At 45.3% G+C, this 27608-nt stretch overlaps 1 protein-coding gene across 8 annotated transcripts in view; it reads left to right on the top strand.

The window, feature by feature from the left end:
- Nucleotides 1–27608, top strand: part of Kif13a (kinesin family member 13A) — a 191285-nt gene that overhangs the window by 65562 nt on the left and 98115 nt on the right. For 7 of the 8 annotated variants that reach the window (XM_042278418.2, XM_015991218.3, XM_015991214.3 and 4 more), the window contains exons 3-4: nt 7617–7629; nt 23814–23874. In XM_042278418.2, coding sequence (XP_042134352.1) covers nt 7617–7629; nt 23814–23874 — 74 coding nt within the window. The remainder of the gene's footprint in view (nt 1–7616; nt 7630–23813; nt 23875–27608) is intronic. The other variant, XM_042278421.2, reaches the window with a different exon arrangement.

Here is a 27608-nt window from a genome sequence, read left to right as displayed (position 1 = left end):
ATAAAGTTTAAGTTTACTGGAACTCTAGATTTATGATTTGGAAAATGTACGAAAATTTTCCAGAAATCTGCCCTAGTATCAACTTCCTCTAGCTCCCTGCCCTTGCTATTCTGAGGTCAGAGTTTCAGCCTCAGTTTACTCTGAAGCTTCAAGGTGGAGGAAAAGGAGAAAAAGGTAAGGAGGTCTGAAGTTATGTAGTAGTTCCCAAAAGGAAGAATCATAGGAACTTCCCTTTGGATCACCTTTCCCATCAGTATGTCTTCAGGGCTCTGGCTGGGTGGACAGGATGGCCTGGGAAATAATGACATGTCTCTGGGTAATTCTACATCACATTATTCCTTATGATCTCTTTTCCCAGCTCTCTGTGGCTATAAGATACTTTAACAGACAGATTCAGAGGTGGAAAAACAACACTCAGATGTAGCTCGAGTTTTCCTGCCTTGCCCACAGTCAGGACAAATCTTTGTCACCCGCCAGTCCCACAGCCGCTCAGACCCAACCAAGTAAACAGAGACTTATATTGCTTACAAACTGTATGGCCGTGGCAGGCTTCTTGCTAACTGTTCTTATAGCTTAAATTAACCCATTTCTATAAATCTATACCTTGCCACGTGGCTTGTGGCCTACCGGCATCTTCACATGTGGCTTGTCATGGTGGCAGCTGGCAGTTTCTCTGACTCAGCCTTCCACTTCCCAGAATTCTTCTCCTCCTTGTCCCGCCTATACTTCCTCCTGCCTGGCCATTGGCCAACAGTGTTTTATTTATTGACCAATCAGAGCAACAGATTTGACATACAGACCATCCCACAGCACTCAGATGTAAGAGATAAAATTCAAAAAGGTAACAGCCTGGTCATCAAGATGGCTCAACAGGTAAAGGAGCTTGCTGCCAAGCCTGAAGACCTGAGTTCAATCCCTGGGACCCACATGGTGGAAGGAGAGAACCAACTCCCACACTCTGACCTCCTGCTCCACTCCCAAATAAATAAATCACACTCCCGCGCGCACACACACACACACACACACACACACACACACACACACACACACAAAGAATTCACCCAGAGCCAGTAGGGTGTAAGTGCTTGGGCTGAGGACAATAGGGAGGAAGGGAGGGAGGGAGGGAGGGAGGGAGGGAGGGAGGGAGGGAGGGAGGGAGGAAGGGAGGAAGGAAGGAAGGAAGGAATATTCCCAGAGATGTGAAGTACAGCTGTCTGGTTGTCCTATTTTGTTTCTTTTTCTTTTTGGTTTTTTGAGACAGGGTTTCTCTGTGAAGCTTTGCACCTTTCCTGGGTCTCGCTCCATAGACCAGGCTGGCCTTGAACTCACAAAGATCTACCTGCCTCTGCCTTCCGAGTGCTGGAGGTGTGCGCCACCACCGCCCGGCTTATTTTGTTTCTTAAGGACGAATCAGGCACTGGAGAGTGGCTAGTAGTACACACACCTTTAACCCAGAATTCGTTGAATGCTTCGTTTGCTAAGAAGTTGCCAGCTAGCCTGTATCTTGGGCTCATAACTTTAAGCCTGAGGGTGGGCTTCATTGCTTATCAGCATGAGTGGGTTCTGTGAGAATAATCCCATGTCATTTGAACACCATAGAGTGTACTCACAAACTAAGGTAATACGGTGTCCCTGATGATACAGCCTAATGGGACCAGCATCCTCTGTTGGTTTGTCGTGGACCTGAGTGTTAGTATGTGGTGCATGACTGTACTTAGCATTGAAGGAGCTGGGTATTTGTCATATTCACCCACGTTTTCTCCTTTGCCATATTGGTGAGAGAGAAAACTGGATACATTAACACTTTAAAGGATTTTCTAGTGCATACAGGGATTTATCAGTTGAGCGATTCCAGATGGAAAGTGGTTTGGGTGCTCCATCAAAACAACATGAAGAGAAATGTTTAGCGTGAACACGCAAGCAGAGCGAAGAAGCAAAGCTTGAACAGTTGCCTCTTTCATCTGCCCTGACAGAAAGTCCCTGATAATACAGCCAGTTCTCAGTCATCCTTGTGGAAGGGGCTCGGCTTGCTTCATTTTTCTTATAGAAACTTGGGGCATCGGCACCGTCTCAGCCTCAAGGCCTCCTTTGAAATCGTTTTTTATCTCTAGGTTGTAATATCACAAAATTTCCAGCCCCCAAAGATGGCATGTGTACTGTATTTTATTATGGTGTCAGTGTGACTCATCAAGGGTTAAAAGCGCACACTGCCCCTATAGAAGACCCAAGTTCCACACTGGATAGCTCACAACTGCCTGTCAACTCAACCCCAGATGGTCTGATACTCTTTTCTGGCCTATGCATTCACATGCACCCCTACACACATATACCATAATTAAAAAAATAAAGCCAGTGGGGTAGCACATGCTTTTAAGCTCAGCACTTGGGAGGCAGAGGCAGGCTGAACTCTTGATTTCAAGGCCAACAAGGTCTACATAGTGAGATCTTGTCTAAGGGAAACACACACGCACGCACGCGTGCGCGCGCACACACACACACACAAGAAGGAATTTGATTTTTCTTCATAACCACAGATGAATGACATACAGCTGTCCCTAGTCAACTGGTTGAGTCTTTAAGCTCTATCTATCTGGACAGAAATCATGGGTAGAGGAGGCAAAGCTCTTCCACTCTTGGCAACCCAAGTCTTGAATGGCCAAGGCCTAGCATCTAGACTAACAGACCCAGAAGCTAATAGCTTCAAGTAAAGAGTGCTTTCGGGTTTTAAATGTTCAGGTGGGAGCCTTCTCCCTCTGGGCTTTGTTTGTCACTAGTGGCCTCAGCACTTGGCAGACACTGCAGTCCTTGGCTTCCCGCAGCAGTGACTGGCGGCAGCAGCCAGCAGCCCTGGGTGGTACATGCCTTTTAGTGCTAAAGCTCTCCAACGGGCCTCGGGTTCTGGGATCCTCAGTCTTACTGTGGTGTTAGCACTCGAGGCAACCTGTGTCATCACTGCTTGTTCCTACAATGTTGGTGACATCAGCCGTTGACAGAGGCTCTAGTGTCACAACTCTCAGGCGTAGGGTGCCTGGGACCCCTGGTGTTTAAGGTGCATCTCCTTGGAACTGGGGCCCAGAGTTCCCTTCCTCCTTTCTCACTTTACCTCTACTCTGACATCCTTTACTGACTCCATTGTACTGCCGCCCCATCCCCCCATTTACCTGATCACTCTCTGGACTCTTCAGTTCAGGGGGGTCTGCACAGGAGGGTCTGGAAAAGTGAGTTAGTCTGCTTATATAGCCGGAAAGGGGGTGTCCGTCATCTTTGCAGAAATCAAGGTGAGCTTCCATGCAAATAAAGGAGTTTGTTTGCACCAATCACAAGCATAATCTCACATGCAAATAAAGGGTCATGTTTGTTCCATCATAGGCCTTATTATGGGCACCAGGAAAAGTGCCCCACTTTTGGCTAGGTTGAAATAGCTGCTGGACCTACTGGGGAAGGATGTCCAGCCCACTGTGCAGAGGCAGAGGGGCCCAGGATAGCTACAAAAGCAGCCCGACACAACGTTGTAAACTTACTCAAAACACTAAGATTTGTTTTGCACTGGATTGCATGGTTCTCCAGCATGAACATTGTAGTTATGTAGATATGACCCAGAGAAGCCAAGGGTTCGATACCTAGGCTTGTGATTGAGAATGGGAGAAAGAAGAAAAGGTTATGTGAGCACTTGAGACAGCTGTGACTGTGGTGTAGCTTCTGCTGGGTATGCATGGAGTTTCAGAGTCGCCAGGTTGACATGAGGGTGGACAGTGATGCCTTGGCAGGTAGTCAGAGTGACTTCAGCACCAGGCAAAGGTCTGACAGATATCAGCCAGGGAGGTAAGCCATACCGAGTCCAACATCTTATTTGCAAGAAGAACAAACAATAAAAGGGACACTTAGGAAGCCAAGTACAGTGGTGCATGCCAGTAATCCCAGAACTGGACAGGCAGAGGTGGGAGAACTGCGAGTTCAAGGCCAGCCTGTAGTACACAGCAAGACTGTTTTGCAACAAACAAACAAACAAAAAGCCCGCAGGGCCTGGAGTGCTGGCTTAGCAGTTGGAGTACTTGCTGCCCTTACACACATTGGGTTCAGTTTCCAGCATCCACACATGTGCTCATAGCCACCAGTAGCTCTGGCTCCAGAGCCCTGGGCTCCATCTCTGACCTCCACTGGCACTGCACTCATACTTCAATGCAAATACATATACTCAGGTCTACACAGAGACACACGAAATAACAGTAATACATAAAGTAAAACATAAAAATAAGCCGGGCGGTGATGGCGCACGCCTTTAATCCCAGCACTCGGGAGGCAGAACCAGGCGGATCTTTGTGAGTTCGAGGCCAGCCTGGGCTACCAAGTGAGTTCCAGGAAAGGCGCAAAGCTACACAGAGAAACCCTGTCTCAAAAAACAAAAACAAAAAAAGAAAAATAATAAAAATAAAAATTAATCATCTATTCATGTATTTTTAAAAGGCAATGGGCAATGTTGTGTGTACAACAAAGCAAAATGGCTGATTAACAGCGAGTGACCTAACGGGACCTAACAGTGTGCTAGCAGGTGCCTGGGTCTTCCAGTTTGTCTCCCAACCTCTGGGGAGTCGGGCATCTTGGCCACCCATTGCCTAATTCACACTTTTCGAAAAGCTTATCAGTTAATAATGTGCGGTATATAATGCATCAGAAGACTGCTTTCTTCTCTAATGAGTGTCCGTTTTCTAGACCAAATAATGAGTCAGTATGGGTAGCCCCACATGAGTCTGTGGCCCCCCTTTTCCTGTGGCCCAGTGTGCATTCATTCTTAAGCCATTCTTTATCATAGCACAGAAAGTGGCTGAGTTATGTTAGTTTTCCATGATAAATTCCTGTCTTCCCAAGTGACAGTAATGCACTTTTCAAAGCCCCTAAAAGGCTGGTCGGTATGAGATTGGTTTTTCCAAGAGGCATTTAATATAAACTGATATTCCTATTGGAATATCAGTGAAAAAAGGAGAGGGGTATTTTTGGCCAGCTAAGTACCACTGGCTAGAAACCAACACAAGGTCCCTCGGTGCTAGCCACGAGCATTGTGGGACTGTAGTGGGAGCCGCGCTGTGACGACTCTGGAGGGCTCCTTGAGGTTCCCTTCAGCTTGTCTCATCTTGTTAGGTTAATTGGTTCACCATAGCTAAGATGGGAAATTGTGGGATTGGTCTTCAATAGATTCTGTATCCTCAGATTCAGCCGACTACAGATCATAAAAATTCAGGGAAAAATGGGCCTGTACCGACTGTGTAGACACTTAGATTATTCCCTTAACAGTCCTGTGCAATACCTATTTGCCTAGCACTCAATTCTATTAGGTAGTCTAGAGATGGTTTAAGTGGATAGGAAGATGTATGTGTGTGGGTTATATGCAAGCACTGTACCATTTTATGTACAGTAATTGAGCATCCATGGATTTGGGGATCTATCTCCATGGATACTCAGGGACAACTGTATTCTATTAACTTGACATATGTTGCTTCATGTGACTGCCTAACATAACCCAAGTGACTTTCCTTTGTCAAATAAAAGGGGTGATTTAAAGAACTTTAAGAAAAACGTTAAAACAAGTACAACAAGCGGCTTCATTCACGGTGTAGGGCATAAGCTCTCATTCTTGTTCTCGATGCACAGAAGGGACGAATCCAGACAGTCTCCACTTAAGGAAGAGCTCTCAGCAGAAAACTCAAGCTTTGTGTCTAGAACGAAGCTTCTGGCTTTCTTAGAGTTAAAAGTACTTGTGTGTCTTTGTGGTGACAGCCACACTGCTTGTCTTGGATGGGTGGACTCACTCGTATGTTGGGACTGGCCTGGCAACAGCTGGAGATACCTGTTAGATCTGACAAAAAACTAGAAGACAGAATCGAATTCGCACTGTGCCTCACTGCCTGTGGTTCCAGCATAGGCATACAGGCTATTGCCTTCTGGCTAGTTCATGAAATTCCAAGAGAAGGTTGCTTCAGCTCTGACACAAGTAGAATGCCGTGATTTTCTTGACTTGCGTTCAGAAGTGTAGAACTGCCCACCTGTCTGTGAATCCATGACCTCCGTCTTTCTCCACTTATGAGCTCTGGATTTTTCAAGGGGCCCCTAGAGTTCTATGGAAAGTGTTGAACCTAGTGCTGGAGAAAACGCAATGTTATTTTTGCCTGTACCTTTTGATCCTCCTGCCTCCTGCCTTGAATTTAAATGAAATTAATTAACTCACCCCCTTTTGAGACATAATTTTGCTTTGTAGTCCTGGCCACTCTGGAATTTGTGTAGACCAGATTGGTTTCAAACCTGTGGCAATACCCCTGCCTCTGTGCCTTTCAAATACTTGGATACAGGTGTGTACCACCACACCTCAGCCTAGTTTTCTGATCCCCATGATTCTGATTGCGTGAAGGCATAGGAAAAGCTCCCCATTTCTTGAGAATTATTTTACGTTCATGAATTGGTATTATAAGAATTGATCAAGAATAATTACATCAGGAAAGCCAAGAACTATTGTAGGATCACCCACCCTAGAAATCAAACTTCAGGTCCTGAATTTTACATGTAAGGAAAATACGTGCAAAACACATCAGCCTCATATTTTCTTACTTTGAATCCTTCCATTTTCAGTGTTTTCTTTGAGTATAATTTCAGTCATTTCTGAGTTTTTGACATGCAAAAATAAACATTGCAGAGCTGATGATATGCATCAGTAGTAGAGCATTTTCCTAGCATAGGCCAATCCTTTGGTTTGATTTTTCAGCACTGAAAAAAAAATTAACATTATGAAAAGTCCTATGTGGTTGATATTGGGGGAAGGCCAGAACTTGTTTTAAAAGTTCTCTTCAGTGTTGAAATAGGTAAAACGTGTCATCTAGAATCATGTTTTTGAAATCTGAATCTTCATATATATTAGGGTATATTGCATAACAATGGAAAATATGTATGTATTTCAACACTAACCTACAAAAATTGAACTCTGAGGTTGGGGATATAGCTGAGCTGGACGAGACTGGGTGTGGTATGTTTAGGGTGGTTTGGCCCTTGTCGTAGCTCAGGTGGTGGGGTGCTTGCCTTTCATGCACAAAGCCCCAAGTTTGATCCCCAGCTCCACATGAATCAGTTACAGTGGTACCTGCCTATAATTCCAGCACTGAGGTGGTAGAGACAAGAGAATCAGAAGTTCAAGGTCAGCCCTTGTCATTCCCAGTTCAAGGCCAGCCTGGGTTACATGAAACCCTATCTCAAAGAACTAAGGTAGGAGCCAGGAAGGAGATTTACATTTAAAACACATTTAAGAGAATTTAGCTCTGTGCGGGGATGGTTATAGTATCTCCATATGCTTTCGCTACCCTTTCTTAGAGTCGTTAGAAACATCTCTAGGTGAAGGTCCAGATCCATTCTAGTAGAGCAGGGTAGGTGCTTATTTTATGCCCTGCACGGCAGAAACAGGTTATTGCTGCAGGCAGTTAGTTACGTGTGATTTTTCAGATCCCACTACAAAGTTGCTGAATTTGTTTTTGTTTTTTTCTTTTCTTTTTCTCTTTCATTGTTTCCCTCTGATGTGGCCATTGTGTTGACAACCTTCTGTATCTCGGCTATTGAATTTTTTTCTTTTCATCATGAAGAAAACCTCCCAAGGTAAGTACTGGCATGGAAATGGGCATCAGTACTGACTTAGTATGCATTTGGGAGCCTAACTCATCACAGGAGCCCATGGAGAATCCCTGGCCACCTAGGAATTAAGACTGACATTCTAATTTAAAATGTATGCCTGAGTCAACAGTTCATGTTGGTGCTGGTGTAAGATCAGTATGTTACCAATTCTACAGAGTGCTCTCACCCACTGTTACATTCTTAGAAGATAATTGAATCTGTAGACCTGTCTGCTCGGATTGGGTCTGTGCTGTTGGTATGGAAAGGGAGCTTAGCGAGGAGGAGGAGGAGGAGGAGGAGGAGGAGGAGGAGGAGGAGGAGGAGGAGGAGGAGGAGGAAGAGGAAGAGGAGGAAGAGGAGGAGGAGGAGGAGGAAGAGGAGGAGGAGGTTCATAGATTGAGAGTGGTGGAGCTGAGGTTGTTGGCATGACTGTGCTGGCTAGTTTTATGTCAACTTGATACAAGCTAGAGTCGTTTGGGAAGAAGGATTCTCAATTGTGAAAATATCTCCCTTAATACTGGCCTGTGGGCAAGTCTGTAGGACGTTTTCTTAATTAGTGATTCATGGGGGAGGGCCCAGCCTACTGTGGGTGGTGACATCCCTAGGCGGGTGGTCATGGATTCTATAAGAAAGCAGGCTGAGCAAGCCATGAGGAGCAAGCCAGTAAGCAGCGCCCCTCCATGGCCTCTGTATCAGCTCCTGCCTCCAGGTTCTTGTGCCCTGCCTTCCCAGATGAGAGACTTCAAAGTGTGAGCTGAAATAACCCTTTCCTCCCCATGCTGCTTTTGGTCAGGGTGTTTTTACCACAGTAATGACTAAGACAATGGCCATTCCAGAAAGCAGAAGAATAAAAACAGGTCCCCCAGGGTGAAACTTGGTAACTTGCTTAGACCGACAGACTGTCTTCTGCTGTCAGAGTTCTTAGCTGATCTACTAGTGACTACTAGTTAGAGCTGTCCTGCTGCCCTGGCCAACTTTTGATGGCATTTTTACTGGTGGAATCCTGAAAAGTTCAAGAGTAAATGGAGTGGGCGTGAGAAGGTGTTTGAGTGACAGCCCTGTGTAAGTGAAGGCTGGTGTCATCACCAAGGAACATGTTGCTGAGTATTAGAGAGTTGTTTATTTCCACGAGTCACGAGAAATTTCACCAGCCCTAGCTAAAGTCACTGATTACAGCCATGCCACCTAAGACAGGTTTAGGGCCAACTCTTTCTCCATATGGTCAGAATCTACACGTGAGAGCATGGAAGAGAGGAGAGAAAGGCTTACTTCATAGCCCTGGGGCTATGAAGAAAACACTCAATATAGCTCTTGGATTATGGAAACCCAATAAAATGTTATTTCCTGCTTTATAGTTATTGAGGCCATCATTCATATTGTCTTTGGCACTAAGAGTTTGAACTCCAGCCAGGGAGGCATGCACTGAATAAATAATAGGAGAGGTCTTAAGAAAGAGGAAGTGTCAGATGTTCCTCAAGTGAGCTGGGCCAGTCATCTGGTGGGTCATGACAATTCTCCCTGAGTAATTGCTGGGGTGTTTATAATCCCTAAAACTCACAACCTGGAAAGTTTTCTGCTCCTGGGGGATACATGTCCCTTTATCTTGTCTGTTTCTTTGCTCCCAGAAGTTTCAAAGCATATAGTCATCCTGGTAATAAATTAACTTTGTTTCCCACAAAAAAGCCAGTGTGAGCCAGGCAGTGGTGGCGCACGCCTTTAATCCCAGCACTTGGGAGGCAGAGGCAGGTGGATCTCTGTGAGTTTGAGCCTAGCCTGGTCTACAGAGTGAGTTCCAGGACAGCCAGGGCTGTTACACAGAGAAACCCTGTCTAAAAAAAAACAAAAACAAAAACCAATTTGTTACTGGAACCATTCCGCCCATGGCCGCCCAGTAAAGGAAAAGCATTGAAGTTGACAAGGCACAAAAACAGTCTTAACAATCACAACTACTCTCCACCCAGAGCACTCTGGTTATGTTCTAGCCTACAAAAATAGTGGGATGCTAAAAATCATTCCAAAGACTAGCCATGAAATTCTCAAAACCAAAATTAATGGTAAATCATCATGTTAAAAAATATATCTTTGCCAGGCAGTGGTGGTGCATGCCTTTAATCCCAGCACTTGGGAGGCAGAGGCAGATGGATCTCTGTATCTTAAAGTGTATTTAAAAGTATTCTAAAGTATATTTAATACATATATATCTTTAAAATACTTAATAGCTGTTATCTATTCTATGAGGTACATTTGGGAAGCCTAAAAATGTCTTGAAAGCAAATAAGTAATAAAATAGAGTAAAAATATGAAAGACACAGAAGTAGATTTAGGGCATGTGTGTATTGAAAACAAGTGGGAAAAGCAGAGATGCTTTTAATGCTTTGTAAGACAATGAGATTCACAAACCCCAGGACAGACAGGGCGACTCACCATAGCTAATATTTCATGTAGGAGCAACTCATACATGAAGCAGACTCAGTCTTGGCATTGTGTTTGTGGTGGGCTGAGTATGTTTGCAATATGAAATCAGTTGTGCCGAGGTCACAGGAGCCAAGTTCATAGGATACAATTTCCCATTCTGACCTTGCAGTCAGAAATGGCATACCAGAGAATCAGTATCACCTCCTCCGTCAAGTTCAGCTGAAAACACTTAAAGCCTATGCTTAGGATACTGACCCAAGTTCAAGCCCCAGAACCCACTCATATGATGGAATGAGAAATTGGACTCCCAGATGTTGTCCTCTGACCTCCACATATTTGCCCTGGCATTCATGTACTCATCCACATTCATACATACACATAAAGAAATGTGATTATAGTTCTTTAAGCTTGTGCGTAAAGAAACTGGAGCTCTATCAGGGTTAGAGAGGGATTACTAGATGAAGGTCCAAATCTAGTGTTTCATGTGCAGTATTCAAGCAGAAACAGCTTCGAGGTCAAGCAAGGTTCCTGGCAGCTTTGTGCGGCAGGAAAAGAGGGGGTCATTCTCACAGTGTCGGAGCTGAAGTCCTTGCTAAACTTCCTGTACCACAGCCAGCACAGTGGGTTGAGAACAGGCTTTGGGTAGCATGCGAAGGTAAAACAAAAATGAATCAGCCCTCAGGTGGATGGATGACTGTCAGGTCTAAGTCATTGTGTTACAGTGGGGGTGGGTGTGGGGTGCTATCCTGTTATCCCAATGCCCAGGAGGCTGAGGCGGGCCAAACTGTTCAACACAGTGAGACTCTGAGTTAGTTAGTAAGATAAAACTATAATACCAGCCCTCAGGAGACAGTGGCAAGAGGATTGCCACAAATTCAGGGCTACCCTGGTCTGCATAGCCAGTCTAGACCCACCACAGCTGCATAGTGAGATCCTGACCCTGGCTCAGAAACAAACGAACTAACAAAAACCAATAACCAAAACAAATACATCGCACACCAGGTCACTTCATGATCCAGGAAGCCTCAAGGACTGAAGTCACATGAAAGCAATCCCAGAATTCAGGTGCCTAGAGACCACAGGAGGAAAGAGATGTAATCCCATGTCTTTAAGGATTCCGCAGCCACCTTTAAGAACATAGTGTCCAACCCTGTGGGTGTATCTCAATGGCAGAGCACCATCCTAGGGTGCACAAGGTCCTGAGTTCCATCCATAGCAACACAAGGCAAAGCACAGAGTGAAACACATCAGAGCTAAAGAAGGTAATAAGATAATAAGAAGCAGAAGAAATAAAGGTAAAAAATAGACCTACACACACTTCTGATGTCAAATTGTCAGGCCCAAACTTTAAAAACACACTTGTTATGTTTCAGGAGATTGAAAAAAAAAAAAAAAAGATTGAAAAATGTTAGCAAGAAATGGATGTTATTTAACTCAAGAAGCCAATAACCCACTATAAATTCTCAGTCTGAAGCCGAAATTGGAAATTTAGTGTTGGGATTCCATAGCGGTGTAGATCAAGCTGAAAATAGAGGCGTAAAGGGACAGGAAGATAAATTAGTAGATCATAGTGAAATGATACTACAGAGACAATGAATGTGGAAACAGCTGAAGAGCCACATTTTTAAAAAGTAAACTTGGACCTTCCGTTCTTCAGAAAAATTCATTCAAGATGGATCGTAGTGCTCGATGTAAAATGCCCAACTGGGCTGCTTTCAGAAGGTAACGGAGGAGGTGACATGGCTTGGTGACGACCTTTCAGAGACGAAGCTGAAAGCAGGACACGAGAAAAAGATGTGGTATTTTATTAAAAGTAGTAGTGGCATTGCCGGTGACAGTGTTAAGTAAAAAGAAACACTGTATCCTGGGACAGATATTAGGAAATACCCAATAAAGGACTTGTTTCCAAATTATACAAAGATCTCTTAAAACTCAGCAAAAAAAAGAAGGAAACAGAAAAAATGTCAATTAAAAAATGGACAAATAGATCTGAGTAGACATTTCCCCAAAGAAGATACATGGTGTCAAATAAATAAATAAGTAAATAAAGTCACCGTCATGTCATTAGAGAACATTAAAATGACAACATGCCACTACACACCTATAGGATGCCTAAAATCTCCACGTCTCATAAAACCCAAGTGAAGGCTGTGGAGCCTCAGGACCTCCTTGATTGCTGGCCCAGCGAGGCATTCTGGAAAACCCCTGCAGCTTCTGAAAAGCCTAATTATATCCTTACCACGTGACCCCAGTGATCAAGCTTCGGGTAGTTACCCAAACCAACTGAAAGTTTGTATCTACTGTGCACAAGTGTTTATGATGGCTAGATTCACGGTGGCCAAATACTAAAGCAATGATGACCTCCAGCAGGAAGATGAATGCTGAGTCCTGGTACAGTCTTTTGAGTTCAAGGAGAAATGTGCTATCAACCCACAAAAAGGCACGGTGGAACCTCCTTTGCATATTAATAAGTGTAAGAAGCCAGCCTGAGAAGGCCCAATGCTCTAAGATTCCATTATTAATCCATGATGTTCTGGAGTAGGAGAAACTATGTGCTGATTAAAAAAGACAGTGGTTCCTCAAGACAGTGACCACAGCCTGACACACTACTCGGTGAAGCAAGCAAGGACAGACAAGCCAGTCAGCTGGAGCAGGTTATACCTCCCTTGCTAACGGACAGGGCCACAGACGGAGTATGACACCCCCCCCACACACACACACCCTCCCACCCCAAACGTAGATTGCTATGAACCTGATCTTTTGGCTTTTTCTGCCTGGTGTCGGCTTTTTTAAGGTGCTCTGAGTGGAGAAGCCTGTGTCTCAGATACTGCCCACCTCCCTGCCATTTCAGACTTTGACCTGATGAGCACTGCAGTGTTTATGGGGCGAGGTTCGCTTCCCTTGAGAACAATAGCCCTTCAGACACACATGGAGCCACCGGTTTGTTTATGTGTCTGTAGATTCAGAAGCAGAAAGAGCCTTTGTTGTATAAGCGTCAGGGCGTGAGAGGTGTGGCTGTCGGTCATAGTGCAAAGGCAGCCTTGCCACTGCCTGTTGGGTGAGCCATCTTTTGGTAAGCCCGATTTTGGCGGGCACTGGTACACGTGGAAAAGAAAGGTTGTCCTATCGGTTGTGTTTTATTGGGCAAGGTAATAAGAAGGAGGCATTTGGGAAGAATTTAAAACTATCTGCCAATCATCTTGTTGAGGTCATACCTCTTTTTAGTCAATTTGCTCATTGTAAATTTATGAGCAAACAATATCTTATAGTTTACTGTATGATTTAATATTTCAACCGTGTCAATTAATTTTCAGTTTTTTAAAAAATTGTGTCCAGACTCAACCTCAGGGCTTTTACCTATGATAGGCAAACGCTTTAGCAGTGAACAGTGCCCCTGCCCATATTGTTTAAAGGAGCTCATTGAAGACCCGGGGTATGTGTGTGCCATACCAGTACTGGGGGTTACAGCAGAGGATCTAGAGTTTGAAGCTAGCCTGGGCTATGTAATAAGGCCCTGTCTCCAAAAACAAAGGTACGCTGATGAACACCAAAAGCTGGCTTTATTAACATTTCTCAAGAAGGAAGAACTGTGCACAGCTCTGCTGTCCGAGATTCGCTTTTGTTCTGTCTGGTCTTTGGTTCTGTGATGATCTCCTGTTTTGCTGAGAACAAAGTACTGGGCCAGGCTGTTGAGTATGCACTATGTGACTACTGTGGCTTGGGCTGTCTAGTAAGTATAAAATACAGCAGTTTTCTAAGGTTTAATACAAGGGTGAAAGAAAAAAAAATGTAGCACAAATATTTAGGATATACTAGGTTAGCTAAAATATGTTACTACAACACGTTTGTCTTCCTTTTGCTTCTAAGTATGTCATGAAAACAGTTTGAATTACCTTTGCGGTTCTCGTGGCCTTGTTAGACTGCTGTGCTTCGAACAAACACATGTCTTCATAGTGATGGAGCAGTCACAAGCACCTGGTCTGAGCTTGAGCTGGTTTCCTTCCTGGTTAAACTTCTGCCCTGGTGTCTGAGTCTTGGGGTTCTGCTGTCCTGTGAGCTCAGACAGCCTAACCTTCCCCGTCTACTGAAATCCCCTGAGAGTGGTCAAGGCACTGGACTCTGCTCTCTGGAATTCGGTGTGGTGTGGATGATCAGGCTTGCATGGTGTTTTCAGTCACAGAGGATGGGCTTTGCTACAGCCATCTGTCACCACTTCATGACTTCACAGGAAGAAAAGCTCAGAGCTGAGCATGGGGCTTCAGTATGGCCCGCCTGTCCCTATAAAGTTTCCAGAGGCAGAACTTCAGGGTAGGAATCATGATGTCCACAGGGGCAGAGATAAGGAAACAATTGATGTATGTTGTAGTTTTTTGGCTCTTTTGGGGGACGCCCTACCCAGCTCACAGATAAGTCACACATGGAGGCTTATTATTACTTATGAATGCCCGGCCTTAGCTTGGCTTAGTTTCTTGCCAGCTTTCCTTAACTCAAGTTATCCCATCTACCGTTTGCCACTGGGCTTTTCCTGTTCTCTTACTTCAGTAAATCTTACTCTTACTCCGTGGTTTGCTGTGTAGCTGGGTGGCTGGCCAGCCCCTGGAGTCCTCCTCCTCTGGCTGCTAGATCTCTCCTCCCAGTTTTCTCCTTCTATATATATTCTTTCTGCCTTCCAGCCCCGCCTGTCCTTTCTCCTTCCTTGCTGTTGGCTGTTCTTTATTAGACCATCAGGTATTTTAGACAGGCACAGTTACACAGCTTCACAGAGTTAAACAGATGCAACAGGAGCAAAAGTAACACACCTTAAATAATATTCTACTGTAGGTGCGTTAAGAAGTAATGCAGGGGCTGGAGAGATGGCTCAGCCGTTAAAGGCTAGGCTCACAACCAAAAATATAAGAAGTAATGCAGGCGGTGGGGGAGCCCCTGCCGGGTGTGCACGAGTCCCTGGGTTCGGTCCCCGGTGCTGGGGGTGGGGGAAAGGAAAGGAAGGGGTTGTGAGATGTGCACACTTTGGTTAGTGTAGGGTACGTGCAAGGAAAAGTTGTGCATGCAAAGCTAAGAGAAAGGGTTGGCTTATCATCTTAGAGTCAGAGCTTAATCTGGCAGGCCAGGAAGATTATTTAGGGTTTACATGTATTCAGGTTATATAGGCAGTAGCATGCATTCAAGAAATTCACCTGGCTGCAGATGCAAGCTACACCGTGAGGAGAGAACCCAGGGTAGACAGCAGTCTGCTCTCGTGCACCGTGAGTAGAGAACCCGGGGTAGACAGTAGTGCTGGTCTCCTGCACCGTGAGTAGAGAACCCGGGGTAGACAGCAGTCTGCTCTCGTGCACCGTGAGTAGAGAACCCAGGGTAGACAGTAGTGCTGGTCTCCTGCACTGTGAATAGAGAACCCGGGGTAGATAGTAGTGCTGGTCTCCTGCACCGTGAGTAGAGAACCCGGGGTAGACAGCAGTCTGCTCTCGTGCAGTGCCTGCCTTGGCTTGGCCTGCTCATGCCAGGTGATGCAGCAGCATCACCCTCAGTGCCCAGTGCTTGAGACAACAATGGTCTGTTTCTCTAAGGTTCGTGTCAGTCCGGGTCACTGTGGCTTTAGTCTGGGCTCCAGTCTGAGGAATCTGCTACTGTCTGGGACTTGCTAATGCTGTGGCAGACAGAGGCTTACAGACCAGCCGCTCCTCGGAAACTGCAGTCAGTGCTTCGCTCAAATACATGTGGCCAAAGGTATGGCCAACCTGGTATCAGTGGGATCAGGAATTACATTCCCTTTCTGCGGGTCCGACAAGTAACATGGCCGTAGTGGGGATGTGTAACCCTTTCAAGGAGGGCAGGGAGTTATTTGGAACAGTAGTACAATTTTTTCACACTTTGTCATTTCTAACACGTTTTTAAAAAATTTCCAAAGCCTTCAGAAACACATCACTGTGTATTTTTGTCCTGACTTCTCTTCAGACTTAATGTACATCACACCCGTTCTGTGCCTGGTTTTGTTGGGAGCCAATTGTTCTCTGTGCTCTGTGTCTGAGGATACCCATAGATGCCGATGGTATGGTACCGGATTGCTCACTTCTCAGCCCCAAAAGAGAAAATCATTATCTCCCTTGTCTGTCAGCCATGGTCCAGCTTCCTATCCAGAACAGTAAAGTTCTCCTGGACTGGAAAGAGCCTCTGGAATCCTGCCTAGGTCATCCCCAGCAGAGTGAACGCTCCCTCAGCCCTTTCCTGTGCCTGCAACCACTGGGCTGCCTCGGGACCTTGGAGTCTGGGGACGTGGTACCCTGAAGCCAGCTTGGCTTCCTCTTCTCTCTGGCGGTAGACCCTGGGCTTTATCCCTCAGAGTGTGGAAAGCACATTAGGTGAGCTCTTTGGAACCAGGTCCAAATACCACCCGTGGTAATTGATGTCAGGGTGAGTTTTATTCTTTCTTTTGTGATAGGCAGCAGCGGCCATTTGTCAAGATGGGGGACAGGCTGTGAACTGCAAGCTTAGATGCTTGTGACTTTCATCAGTGTTTGTTAAAGAAATGCCCCATTTTAAAAAGTGCCACTTTGCCTTTTGAGTGCCCTGTTGAAGAAGTTAATCAGGGCGTAAGAGAACCAATAAAAAACACCCACAGACCGAGGATGTGACCCATCTCCCCACCCCTTTGCAGCCGGTGAACTGATGTTGGGAGTGGTGATAAAGCCGTAGACGTGGGCTCAACAGAGTATTCGAAAGAGTTGGAATTGACTCCATGCTCATCGAGTGTGCACCGCTAATTTACAGCCAGCAGTGTTAAGTGGCTGCCCTCTGCTGCTGTTAAAGCGTTAGCATGGGATTTGGGAGAACTACGTAGTTGCTATTTTCAAATTTCCTTCGTGGTTGGATGACAATATGGATGAGTTCCTGAAGAAGACACTTTCCAGCTCCCCTCTTATTACATAGAGTCCCCATCCATGGGAGTGCTTTGCAGGGTGTAGTTTCCTCCTGTGGTAGATGATGAGGTCCCTGAGCTTGCGGGCAAAGCTGTTAGCTGCTTTGAATCTTGAGTCAGACACCGTTGACTGTGTAACCTAAGACACGGTATGTAGTTACAAGCGTGGATGAAGGAAATGATTAATTACATTGTGAAAAGGCAACCGTGACTTGACAGACTTTTAAACAGGAAAGGAGGTCTGTCAGCAGACCTGACTAGTGAGGCTGGTGCCTCTGGTACTCGTCTCCCTCGCTGGTGGCAGCTGTGTTCTGACCCAGGCTGAAGTTGGTGGTTGGTCCAGTGACTTCTACAAACAGTAGCAGTGAGGACAGTCCTGGGGTCAAACAGACTTCCTGTGCAGGCTCAGTATGAGATCCCTAAGGGAGGTTTAACTTAAAATCATAATAATATAGTAATAATAGTAAATAACTAGCATATATTTGTTACACAAAATGACGGGTGACTCTTTGTTTTATAATAATTCTGACGGTAGGAGGAGGAAAGCATTGAAATGTCACCATGAAATGGAATATAGAGCGTTCCTTGTCTTTTGTTGTGACTCAGTTCTCATAACACCACGTGGTGAATGAGGACAGACCAAAACATCTTTCTTATTGTCATCTTGAAAAGCTACAAAGTGGTTTTTTTGTTGTTGTTGTTGTTTTAAAGGAAACAAAATAGGACCCTGGCAAGCCCACCTACAACAGGGGAGGTGGAGCTGTGCAGAGCAGTCTTGGGCACAGATCTGAGATAGTACAGGGTGGGCTGTGAATGGCAGCTGGGTCTACAGATGTGAACACGGGATTCACTGTTCATAGAGGCGATGAAGCCAGGGAAGAGGAAAGAGACCCATTCCCTCATACAGAGCAGAGTGACTCCACCTGGAGCAGACTTCTTAAGCACCGAGCACTTTAGATTTGGGAGCTAGGAAGTCACGTGTTTTGCATATATATAGTGTTTTCTATGTAGAGCTACATAGTTACTTCTTGCATGAACTTTTTAAAAATGTGAGCATTGTCTTTCCCATTATTCAAGTGAAAATGGGTCTTCACTCTCTGTATTGCTGAAGAGTTTGCCCTCGATGATCGATGTTATTATATGTGAAAATACAGATTCATAAGCTTGTCCAGATAAGAAAAAATTCACTGCCTTAGTCAGGGTTTCTATTTGATGTGATGAGATACCACGACCAAAAGCAAGTTGGGGAGGAAAAGGATTATTGGCTTACACTTCCACATCGTAGTCCATCATTGAAGGAAGTCAGCACAGGAATTTAAACAGGGCAGGAACCTGGAGGCAGGAGCTGATACAGAGGCCATGGAGGAGTGCTGCTTACTGGCTTGCTCCTCGTGGCTTGCTCAGCCTGCTTTCTTATAGAACCCAGGACCACTAGCCCAGGACCACACCCACAATGGGCTGGGCCTTCCTCCACCACTCATTACTTAAGAAAATGCCCTACAGGCTTGCCTGCAGCCTGATCTTATGAAGGCATTTTTCTCAATTGTGGTTCCTTCCTCTCAGATAACTCTAGCTTGTGTCAAGTTGACGTAAAACTAGCCAGGCACACTCATCAAGAAGCTATTCTAGACTAAATGTAAATTTACAGAGTCTTTTTGTTTGACGGATCATAAAGCATGAGAACAAAGCCTTTGACCTCTTAGCAGCTGATAATACAGCAAAACAAAGGGAACCATACATGAAGGGAGATATGTGTCTCCACATGCACGGAGCGTGATTAGGCAGGCATGGAGTTCAGAGTAATTAGAAGTGTTTCTAGGCTCCTGAGGGCTCCAGGGGCAAATGTGCTTGCTGCCAAGCCGGATTATGTGAGTGTAATTCTGGACCAGGCACAGGCAGAAGATCACTGATCCACACTAGGTGTTTTCCGACCTCCACAAGTGTGCTGTGTAGTACATGGGCCTGCACACACACATCATCCACACACATCATCATCATCATCATCATATGCTTCCATAAAGGAATGACATTTAAGATGACATTGGAATAGTTAAAGGAAAATTGAAACAGACTTAGACTCAGGCTACAAAAATGGATGTTTGCTTTCCAAATTTTTCTCCATGTAAAATTTAATATTATGTCATAATAAGCCTTAGATTAATCATTTTCCACCTGGGAAAGGGATGAAAGGCAAATTAAAATTATTTTGAAAACAGCACATGAATTTTTCCAGAATAATTATTTTCTATTTTGTTGTTTGAGGAATGGGTGGCCAGTGTCCCAAAGGTGAGGTTGGTCATGAACTACTGATCCTCTTGCCTCAACCTCAAGTGCTGGGGTTTCAGGAGTGCACCACTATGCCCAGTTGTTTGATATTTTTAGCTAGATTTAAGCAACTACAGAACAGACTGTGTAACTGACACGTATTTGAGACAAACTGAGAGTGACGGCTGGGTCTGGTTGTTTCCTGAAGAAAATATATTGCAGTTGGAGACTTTAGTGAAGGCACAAAACTAGATGGGATCAAGGAAGGCCACCGAGCGGCTAGAGAGATGGCTCAGCAGTTGAAAGCGCTTGCTACGCATGCAGAAGATCCAGGTTCTGAGGTCAGTTCCCAGCACCGACATCAGGCAACTTACAACTGCCTGTAATTCCAGTTCCTCAGGAATCTGATGCCCTCTTCTGGTCTCTTGGGGTACTACATGCACATGGTGCACTTACACATTGTAAGCACAATAGTCATACACATAAAATAAAATACAGATTTTTTTAAAAAGGAAGGAAGGAAAGGAAGAATGCCACAGATTCCATACAGCTGAAGTGCCTTCCCATTTGGCTTTTATTTCTTTGTTGAGCTGGGGTCTTGGTTTCTCTGTGTAGCCCAGGCCGGCCTCAAACTCTCGACCCTCCTATCTCAGCCTCCCAAGTGCTAGAATTACAGGCCTGGACCGCCATAGCTCACATTATTTTCTGGGTTAGAAAAATGGTTGCAGACCACATTTCCCAGAACGCTGATGCCTTCTGCTTCTCCCCAGAATATGCAGGCTGTTTCTTTCAGGTTTTTTTTTTTTCTTTCTAACCACAATTGAATTTTGCTGAAATGCCATTAGAGATCACAGTTCTCAATAGGCAGGGAGTTTGTACGGCATGCTGCTCACAAATTCTGGAACCTCCTTACTTCGGGATATATGTCACTCAATGAGTGTGCCTTATTAAAAACAGCCTTAGCAGCTTTGCTAGATGCTCAGTGGTTCGCAAAAATGCAGAGCTTATGTTTTTTTAAGGGCCCGATGGAGCTGGAGCAGATGTGCAGCAGGCTGCTAGGAATTCCGTGCTGGCATGAGTTTCACACATGGGGAGCTGAGAGGGAAGAGTGGGATTTTGCTGAAGACAATGACTTTCTAATTTTAAAAATAACTGGAGAATGCCTGTACCTTTGGCTCGTTTGCTAGTTGGAAGCTGTGACTAGCTGGTGTCGCTCGCAGTGATGAAACAAAACGGTCATTGTTTGTTGTTGAGGCTATCACTTATTATCCCAGGCTGACCCAGAATTTACTATGTAGCCTAGGCTGGCCTGAGACTTGCGGCAATCCTCCTGCCTCGGCCTCCCAAGTGCTGGGGTCGCAGGTGTGAGCTGCCACACCCAGCTTCTCTCTATATATATTTGCTCAGTTGTATCCAGGCTCTGAATGTTTTCCATCACCCACTTTGCAGTTAGGATGCACTCAACTTCTCAATGAGTGATTAGAAGACTTTAGGGAGCTCCAGTGAAGGGAGTTAGTCCTAAAATGATACATTCTCTAGTATGTTATATGATGTCGTTGAGTTTCAGTGAAATGAGTCAGACTTCAGACTTCTTCCTGATAAATGTTGATAAAAATAAAAGCCTACGTTCCATAATTGGCTTGAGGGATCGCTATTCTAAAGCGCCTAGGACCAACAGTTGTGAGATTCAGGGCATTGCACAGCTGAAGGAGAGGTCTGTGTCTGACAGGCAAAGAACCCCTGTATCTTGCAATGCCTTCAGAGACCCTTCATCCCATGGTAGCACTTTAATATTTGTCTAGACTTTAAAGGGGAAATTTGGAAAATGAATTTTCGTGTTATTTTTATTTGAAGAAACAACTTCAAGTAATTAACTGTTAGAAAGTGTTGTGGAATGGGCAATGATGTCACTGGCAGGGGCACCCTCCAGCTTGGACTGGATCTCATTTTATTTCAAGTAGTGGCCATGCATACGGAGACCAGTAGATTGGTGACCTCGGTATGTAAGACAGCAAAGTGTTAAAAGTCAGTCAGAGGTGGCTATGCCTGCCACTCTGTCTAGGAACTACTAAAGAGACTCATTGATCCAGAGGGTAGCAGTCAAGATATTAAAAACTGGAAAATGGCCTCTATTGACCATTTGCAGTAAGGCTGGAGAGTTGACTTAGGTGGAAAACAAGGCAGATGCCCTGAGGTGAAAGATAAATATTATCTGAGTTCATGGAAGGGGGAATCGTAGAATCTCCATTTCTGGAAATGTTTTCAAACAACACAGACCTCTTGGGAGCAGTGTTGAAGTTCAGTCTTGCCCAGAGGCAGAAAGATTAGCTGGAGTATGCCTGTGTGATCTTTTGAGTCCTCGAAGGGACTCTCGAAGGTAGTAAACATTCTTTACTTTGTTAACTGAAACTATTGTTTCATAGCTGTTCATTTGAAAGTTTTGTTCTGTTTTGTTTTGTTTTGTGGGTATATCAGTATCAAACTTGAATCTGGAGTCAGTGGTTTAAATTATGTGTATTGTATATGCCCAAATCTGTGTGTGGTGATGAAACTATTGTAAGCATAAATTAGATTTTTACTTTTTGTTTTATTTGTGTGTGTATGAGAGAGGGAGGTGGGAAAGAGGGAGGGGGATGAATATAGGTATGTGTGCTGTGGCATATCACTTTCCCTTATTCCTTTGTGACAGTCTTTCACCGAACCTGGAGCTAGGCTGGCAGGTAGCCCCAGACATTGTCCTGACTCTGTACCCACCCTCCGTTGCTAGGGTTACAGGTGCAGGGGACCACATCCAGCTTTTTACATGGGTCTTCATGCTGATGCATTGGGCACTCTATCTGCTAAGCCATAAAGGCTTTTATAATATAAAAAGTACCTGCTCCCTTGCAAAGTTTCAATGCCATTAATCATCCGATAAATAATTCCAAAGCAATGAATATAAATATCGCAGGCTTCAAAGATGAATTAGATTGGTTCCTGCCTTCAGGGAACTTACCGTGCAAGTGAAGCTGGAACATTCACAGATCATCCTCCTGTGTGTCCAACCTGGGGATTTGACCCAACACATTTGTTGGTGACAGTGGCATGTTGCTATATCAAAAGGTTGGGCAGACCTGTGTCATGATTAGTAGATAACAGAAGAAATTGGGGTAGGAGCAGAGAATAGGATTCAGCAGTGTTGTGAGATTTCAGAGAAGAAAAAAAAAGTGTGTGTGTGTGTGTGTCCTTTGGTTGTAACCAAACAACGTTTTCTGGAGGAAAATGCATTGAGCTGCACCTTCAGTATGAAGCTTGTTTGTTTGTTTGTGGTTTTTTTCCCCCAAAGACAGGATTTCTCTGTGTAGCTCTGGCTGTCCTGGATCTCACTCTGTAAACCAGGCTGCCTCGAACTCACAGAGATCCACCTGCCTCTGCCTCCCTGAGTTCTGGGATTAAAGACGTGTGCTACCACCGCCCGGCCAATATGAAACATTTTGAAGGGTAGAAATAAAGAAAATGAGAAGAGAGTGGGCCTGTGACTAGTCATTCCAAGAGGACACGCTCCCCGGGGGCGGGAGGGAACAGGGAAGTGGTTGGCAAGGAGCTGGTCCTGTCCAGTCTGGGCCGCCTGGCTGCGTTTACTCAGCGCTTGTCCCTTCTGGTGTTGAAGCTGTGGAGGATCCGTGTGCAGGTGAAAAGCCACCCTGTGCAGCTTCAGAAAGAGGCTGTGGAGCCATCCCCAAGAGCTGTGACTTTGAGGCTAAAGCTGTTTGTTATGAGTGTTCCCCAAAAATGAATCCCGAGAATCGAGAAGGCCACACATGTAAATGGGGCTTTACTGAAGGACCTCCGAAAGCTTTTGCCCTGGGAATTGGAAACAGGGCAGTTCGTGTGTGCAGTCTTCAGTGTGATTTCATCTTCTCACATGGACCACCCCTCGGAACTCGTGTTCCTTGAACACAGTCTGGGAAGTATTTTCTGTGCATTGGATGATGATGCTAGAGCGCAGGTGTTTGTGTGGAAGGACCGCGGCCAGGGAGGAGTCAGCACTCCGGAGCTGCGTCGGGGGTTAGTGCCTGCGTCGGGGGTTAGTGCCTGCAAGAGCAGGTGCTTGAGTTATTGGCAATACTCAGCCAGCGATGGCATGTTGTAACAGTGAGGAAAACGGGAGGGAACCCCAGATTGTGAAGTGTGGGGGGGGGTGACCTTCTCTGTGCTAGAGATGGTAGCATGGAGAGCTAGGAGAAGGAACGGGTGTAAGTAAAAATCTACCTGTATAATGTTACCCGAGAGGGTATGGGAGAGCCAGTTTAAAGGCTTCCATGCACACTACTAGACTTGGAGGGGGAAGGGGACTCTTATTAAATATATTTTTTAATAAACCACAAGTTAATATGTTTGCCTGTTAGAATTCTGGATAAACAGTAGTTTCCATATGAATTCATAACTGTAGGGAGTTGCACCCAAACCACCGCTGTTTCATTTATTGGGTATTAACGGGTCTCCTCTCACCTTCATCGAGTATTTCCCCAGCCTGATTTCCCTCTCCAGACGGAGCTCATTTCTAAGCTTACTATTTTGTTCTTTCATCTAGGTGTTTGCCTTTGATTATTGCTTTTGGTCCATGGATGAGTCAAACACAACAAAATACGCTGGTAAGTTGGCTGCTCCACTGTGTCTGTTTTCTCTGATTGTTCTGGAGTTTTCTTTCCCCCCGTGTGTCTCACACCACTCTCGTTCTTGTGGGTGTGTTTGGAAAGCTGGCGATGTGGCTCCGCCACGTTCTTGCTGAGCAGCCTTAGACTAGGTTTGAAAACCTCAATAGAGGGGTGCGTGCGATGGTGCGCACCCGTGACCCCAGCGCCGCGGAGCCCGAGGCAAGAGGACCGTCCCAAGTTCAAGGCCAGTTCAAGGCTGAGCTACGTAGCTAGTATTAGGCTAGGCGATGCTATGTAACAAGACTCTGGCTGTACCTCCCCCCCCCCCCCAACCACCACCACAATTACAAAACCTCATTAGGTTTCTAGTTGTTCACCTCCTAAGGATGTCATTGTCCTCAGGGACACTCCCAGGTCCAGCCTAAACCTGACAAGTTTCAACTGCTGTAGAAAACCTGAGGGGAGACAGCGTGGACTGGCTACAGTTGCTGGGGGTATCATAGAGATGGCACTGAAAATGAGCATGGAATTATATATAAATAAAAATAATTAAAATACAATTGAGCCTAGAAGGGAAAAATGATAAGTACTGAGGTTAGGCGTATGTTAGCTCACCTGATTTAGCCATTCCCAAATGTATACATATATTGAAATGTGAATGTAACACCATAAATACCAGTTTTACTTGTTTTTTTTGTTTTTTTGTTTTGTTTTGTTTTGTTTGTTTTTCGAGACAGGGTTTCTCTGTGTAGCTTTGCGCCTTTCCTGGGACTCACTTGGTAGTCCAGGCTGGCCTCGAACTCACAGAGATCCACCTGGCTCTGCCTCCCAAGTGCTGGGATTAAAGGCGTGCGCCACCACAGCCCGGCGACTTGTTAATTTTTTAAAAACTAAGTTAAGCATACCATTTGAAGAGGAATGTAGGAGGTATCCATATATAAAGTGTCATGGTAGCAAGGCAAGTCCACGGACCTTGGGGGTCAGCTCTGTGACCTGCTTTGAGTCCTCGGGATGAGTGCTTGAGTTCTCTGCGCTTCACCTGCTTCCTCTTAAGTGGAAATGGCAGCTCCTGTGCGCCCATGTCACATGGTGCCGTACGGGTTAACTGGGGACCGTAACGCTGACTGACGGAAGGTGCCTGTAAATCATGCTCCATTTGGGTTTTTTGTAGGGAGGGGACTGGGCATTGTGCTAGCAGGGGCCTGAGGAGCCACGTAATAAGACAGTGATGACAGGAAACTCGCAAAGCTGGACCAGGAAGTAGAGACCAGTGGGGTGAAAATGGAAGCTGTAGGCATGGGCTGCCCCAGAAGATACGAAGAGGAATCCATTTTCCTCCCTCCTGCGTCCTCAGCACCTCAGCGCCTCAGCGCGTGTCTCCCGTTAGTGCCTGCAGATACCACTGTAGCCTACGATGTAGCGCTCCAGGGGGTGGGGGGTGGGGCCAGTGGGGGTGGGGGCACAAACTTTCTTTTCAGTACAACTTCACTGGATCCAGATGAGAAAATATCTGTGGAATTTAGTATCTGATGAACACTATGATTGGAATCATAAGAAGATAAAAATGATTTTTAATGTGCTAATAGCCTAAAATGTGCTTTTTGGTTGCGTGGTCACTTCAAATACTGTGTTCCAGTTAACCTTCAAACGAGGTCTCTTGATTCACAGAACAAGGCATCTTTACAATGCCGGGGTGAGGGGTAGGTTTTTCTTATTCTGCAGATATCATCATTATCCTGCAACTATTATGACATTTTTATCGAAAGGTAAAATTCGTGGTTGCTGTTCTTAGGGTGTTTGACTGTTATACTAAATCTGCGTGGAAAATGCATTGCTCGTGGATGAGGTTTTTGGTTCCTGTACTAATTTGATTTCTGTTTTCTTCACTTAAAAGAAACAGCGGTTCTTAACTGTGAATAGAAACATTAAGATGGAAGCATTCATTCTCTGGTGAGAAGTAAGGGACATGGAGAGAGGGCCGCACATTTCCTGAAACCACCCTACTTGTCAGGCTCCATGAATAATGGCCTCATTGAGACCGAGGCTCTCAAAGCCGCTCTCAAAACGGGGGTCTAGCAGGCCGAGTGGGGGTTGGTAAATGCATGGGCTGAGCGAGCCAAAGATGCCAGGGCCCTCAATGCTCTGTCCGAACATTAAATCCTCGGTGAACTTCGGCTGTTTATTAAAAGCTATTGCAAGATGCTCTACCCTCTGGCTTTTCAACCTGAAACTCTAAGTTCTCTGGAATTGATAACGGCACTTCAGGGCTTGGGTGAAGCACTTAAAGAGCGTGAGCGTGTGAACCCCACATCAGACTGTGGGGTTCTAATTCTTGGCCCCCCACCTTTGTGCTGTGTGTGTTACCGAATCCTTTTACCTAGTACTTGTCCCGTGAAACGGATCCTCATAGGTCTCATTGTCTCTCTGACAGTGGCTAGCATCAGTATGTTGGCAAAAAAAAAAAAAAAAAAAAACATGCCTTTGGCTGGGATTCTGGCACCTGGTTTTGCTACAAGCTGCTAGGCTTTGGTGTGAGAAAGATAACCCTTTCTCCTCATCTGTGGTCAGGATGAGGTAAAGGAGGAGCTGCGGCCATGCCTCCCATAAAGCTGAATCATCCATTTTGTGTGAGCCACACAGCTGTGGTGACTTCTCAGAGGCAAATCAAAGGCCGGTTTGTTCGGCCATTTGCATGGCCTGGAAGTGTGCTTTGGAGCATTGTGCTCTTGGAGTGTCTCTTCCTCCTTTTGCCCTCTTGATTGGGTTGGTATAATAATGTTTGGCAGGTATTTTTGAGTCAGAAGCAAAAGTCTTTGTGATAGGACTAAATGGGGGAGAAAAGACAGTAACTAGACTGCAGAGTTGGATACCTCAAACATGGCCTGTCTGCACAAAGCCAACACTTCCCCCAACCTCAGTGCGCAACCACACATAAATCTCATTAAAAGATGATAAAGTGACTGTATTGGAGTCAATAGTGATAAATTCGAGCGTCTTAGTAAATAATTACATCATGCTAATGGTAATTAAAACCTTTTAGATGAGGAATCAGTGCATTAAGAATGTCATTTCCTAAAGTGAGCCCTGTCAGTAGATAAGTGGTTTCCAACAGCTTTGATGTTTACGGCCTCCTGCTCATCTTTAAATCTTACTGCAGATATGAAAAGCAGTCTGGAGGCTGGAGAGATGGCTCATTGGTTAAGAACATTTGCTGCTCTTCCAGAGGACACAAATTTGGTTCCCAGCACCCACCAGGGTGGCCCACTATCTCCTGTGACTCCAGCTCCAGAGGATCTGATGGCCTCTTCTGGCCTCTGCAGGCACCAGCACACATGTGGCATGCCCAGACACATAGCACATAAATAAAAATAAACCAAATATTTTTTTAAAGGAAAGAAAAGAGAATGGTGGTATATGTGGGGGTCCGTGTGGATACTATTCCTTAGCCTGGGAGATTCTGATAACTGGCCTAGAAATTATGTAGTCTTTCTTGCCATATGGTGTGTTGCTCAGATTTGCTGAAGCCATGTGTTCTTGGGCATTTGTTGATTCCCCACAACCTGGAAGAAAAGATGTCCAGCTGACTCCCACCCTCCTCCCTTTGTTCATGCTGAGCGAGGGCAGAAGAGCACCTTCAGGCTGAGGGCTGAGTTGCAGGCCAGTGGCCATATTTGATTCTGTTCCCGTCGTGGGGTTGATGTGCTCAGAGGTCAGGATGACTAATTTCACAT

This window comes from Peromyscus maniculatus, chromosome 5 (assembly GCF_049852395.1).
Source record: "Peromyscus maniculatus bairdii isolate BWxNUB_F1_BW_parent chromosome 5, HU_Pman_BW_mat_3.1, whole genome shotgun sequence".
NCBI classification, from domain to species: domain Eukaryota; kingdom Metazoa; phylum Chordata; class Mammalia; order Rodentia; family Cricetidae; genus Peromyscus; species Peromyscus maniculatus.
This window is presented reverse-complemented; position numbering and strand designations above follow the sequence as displayed.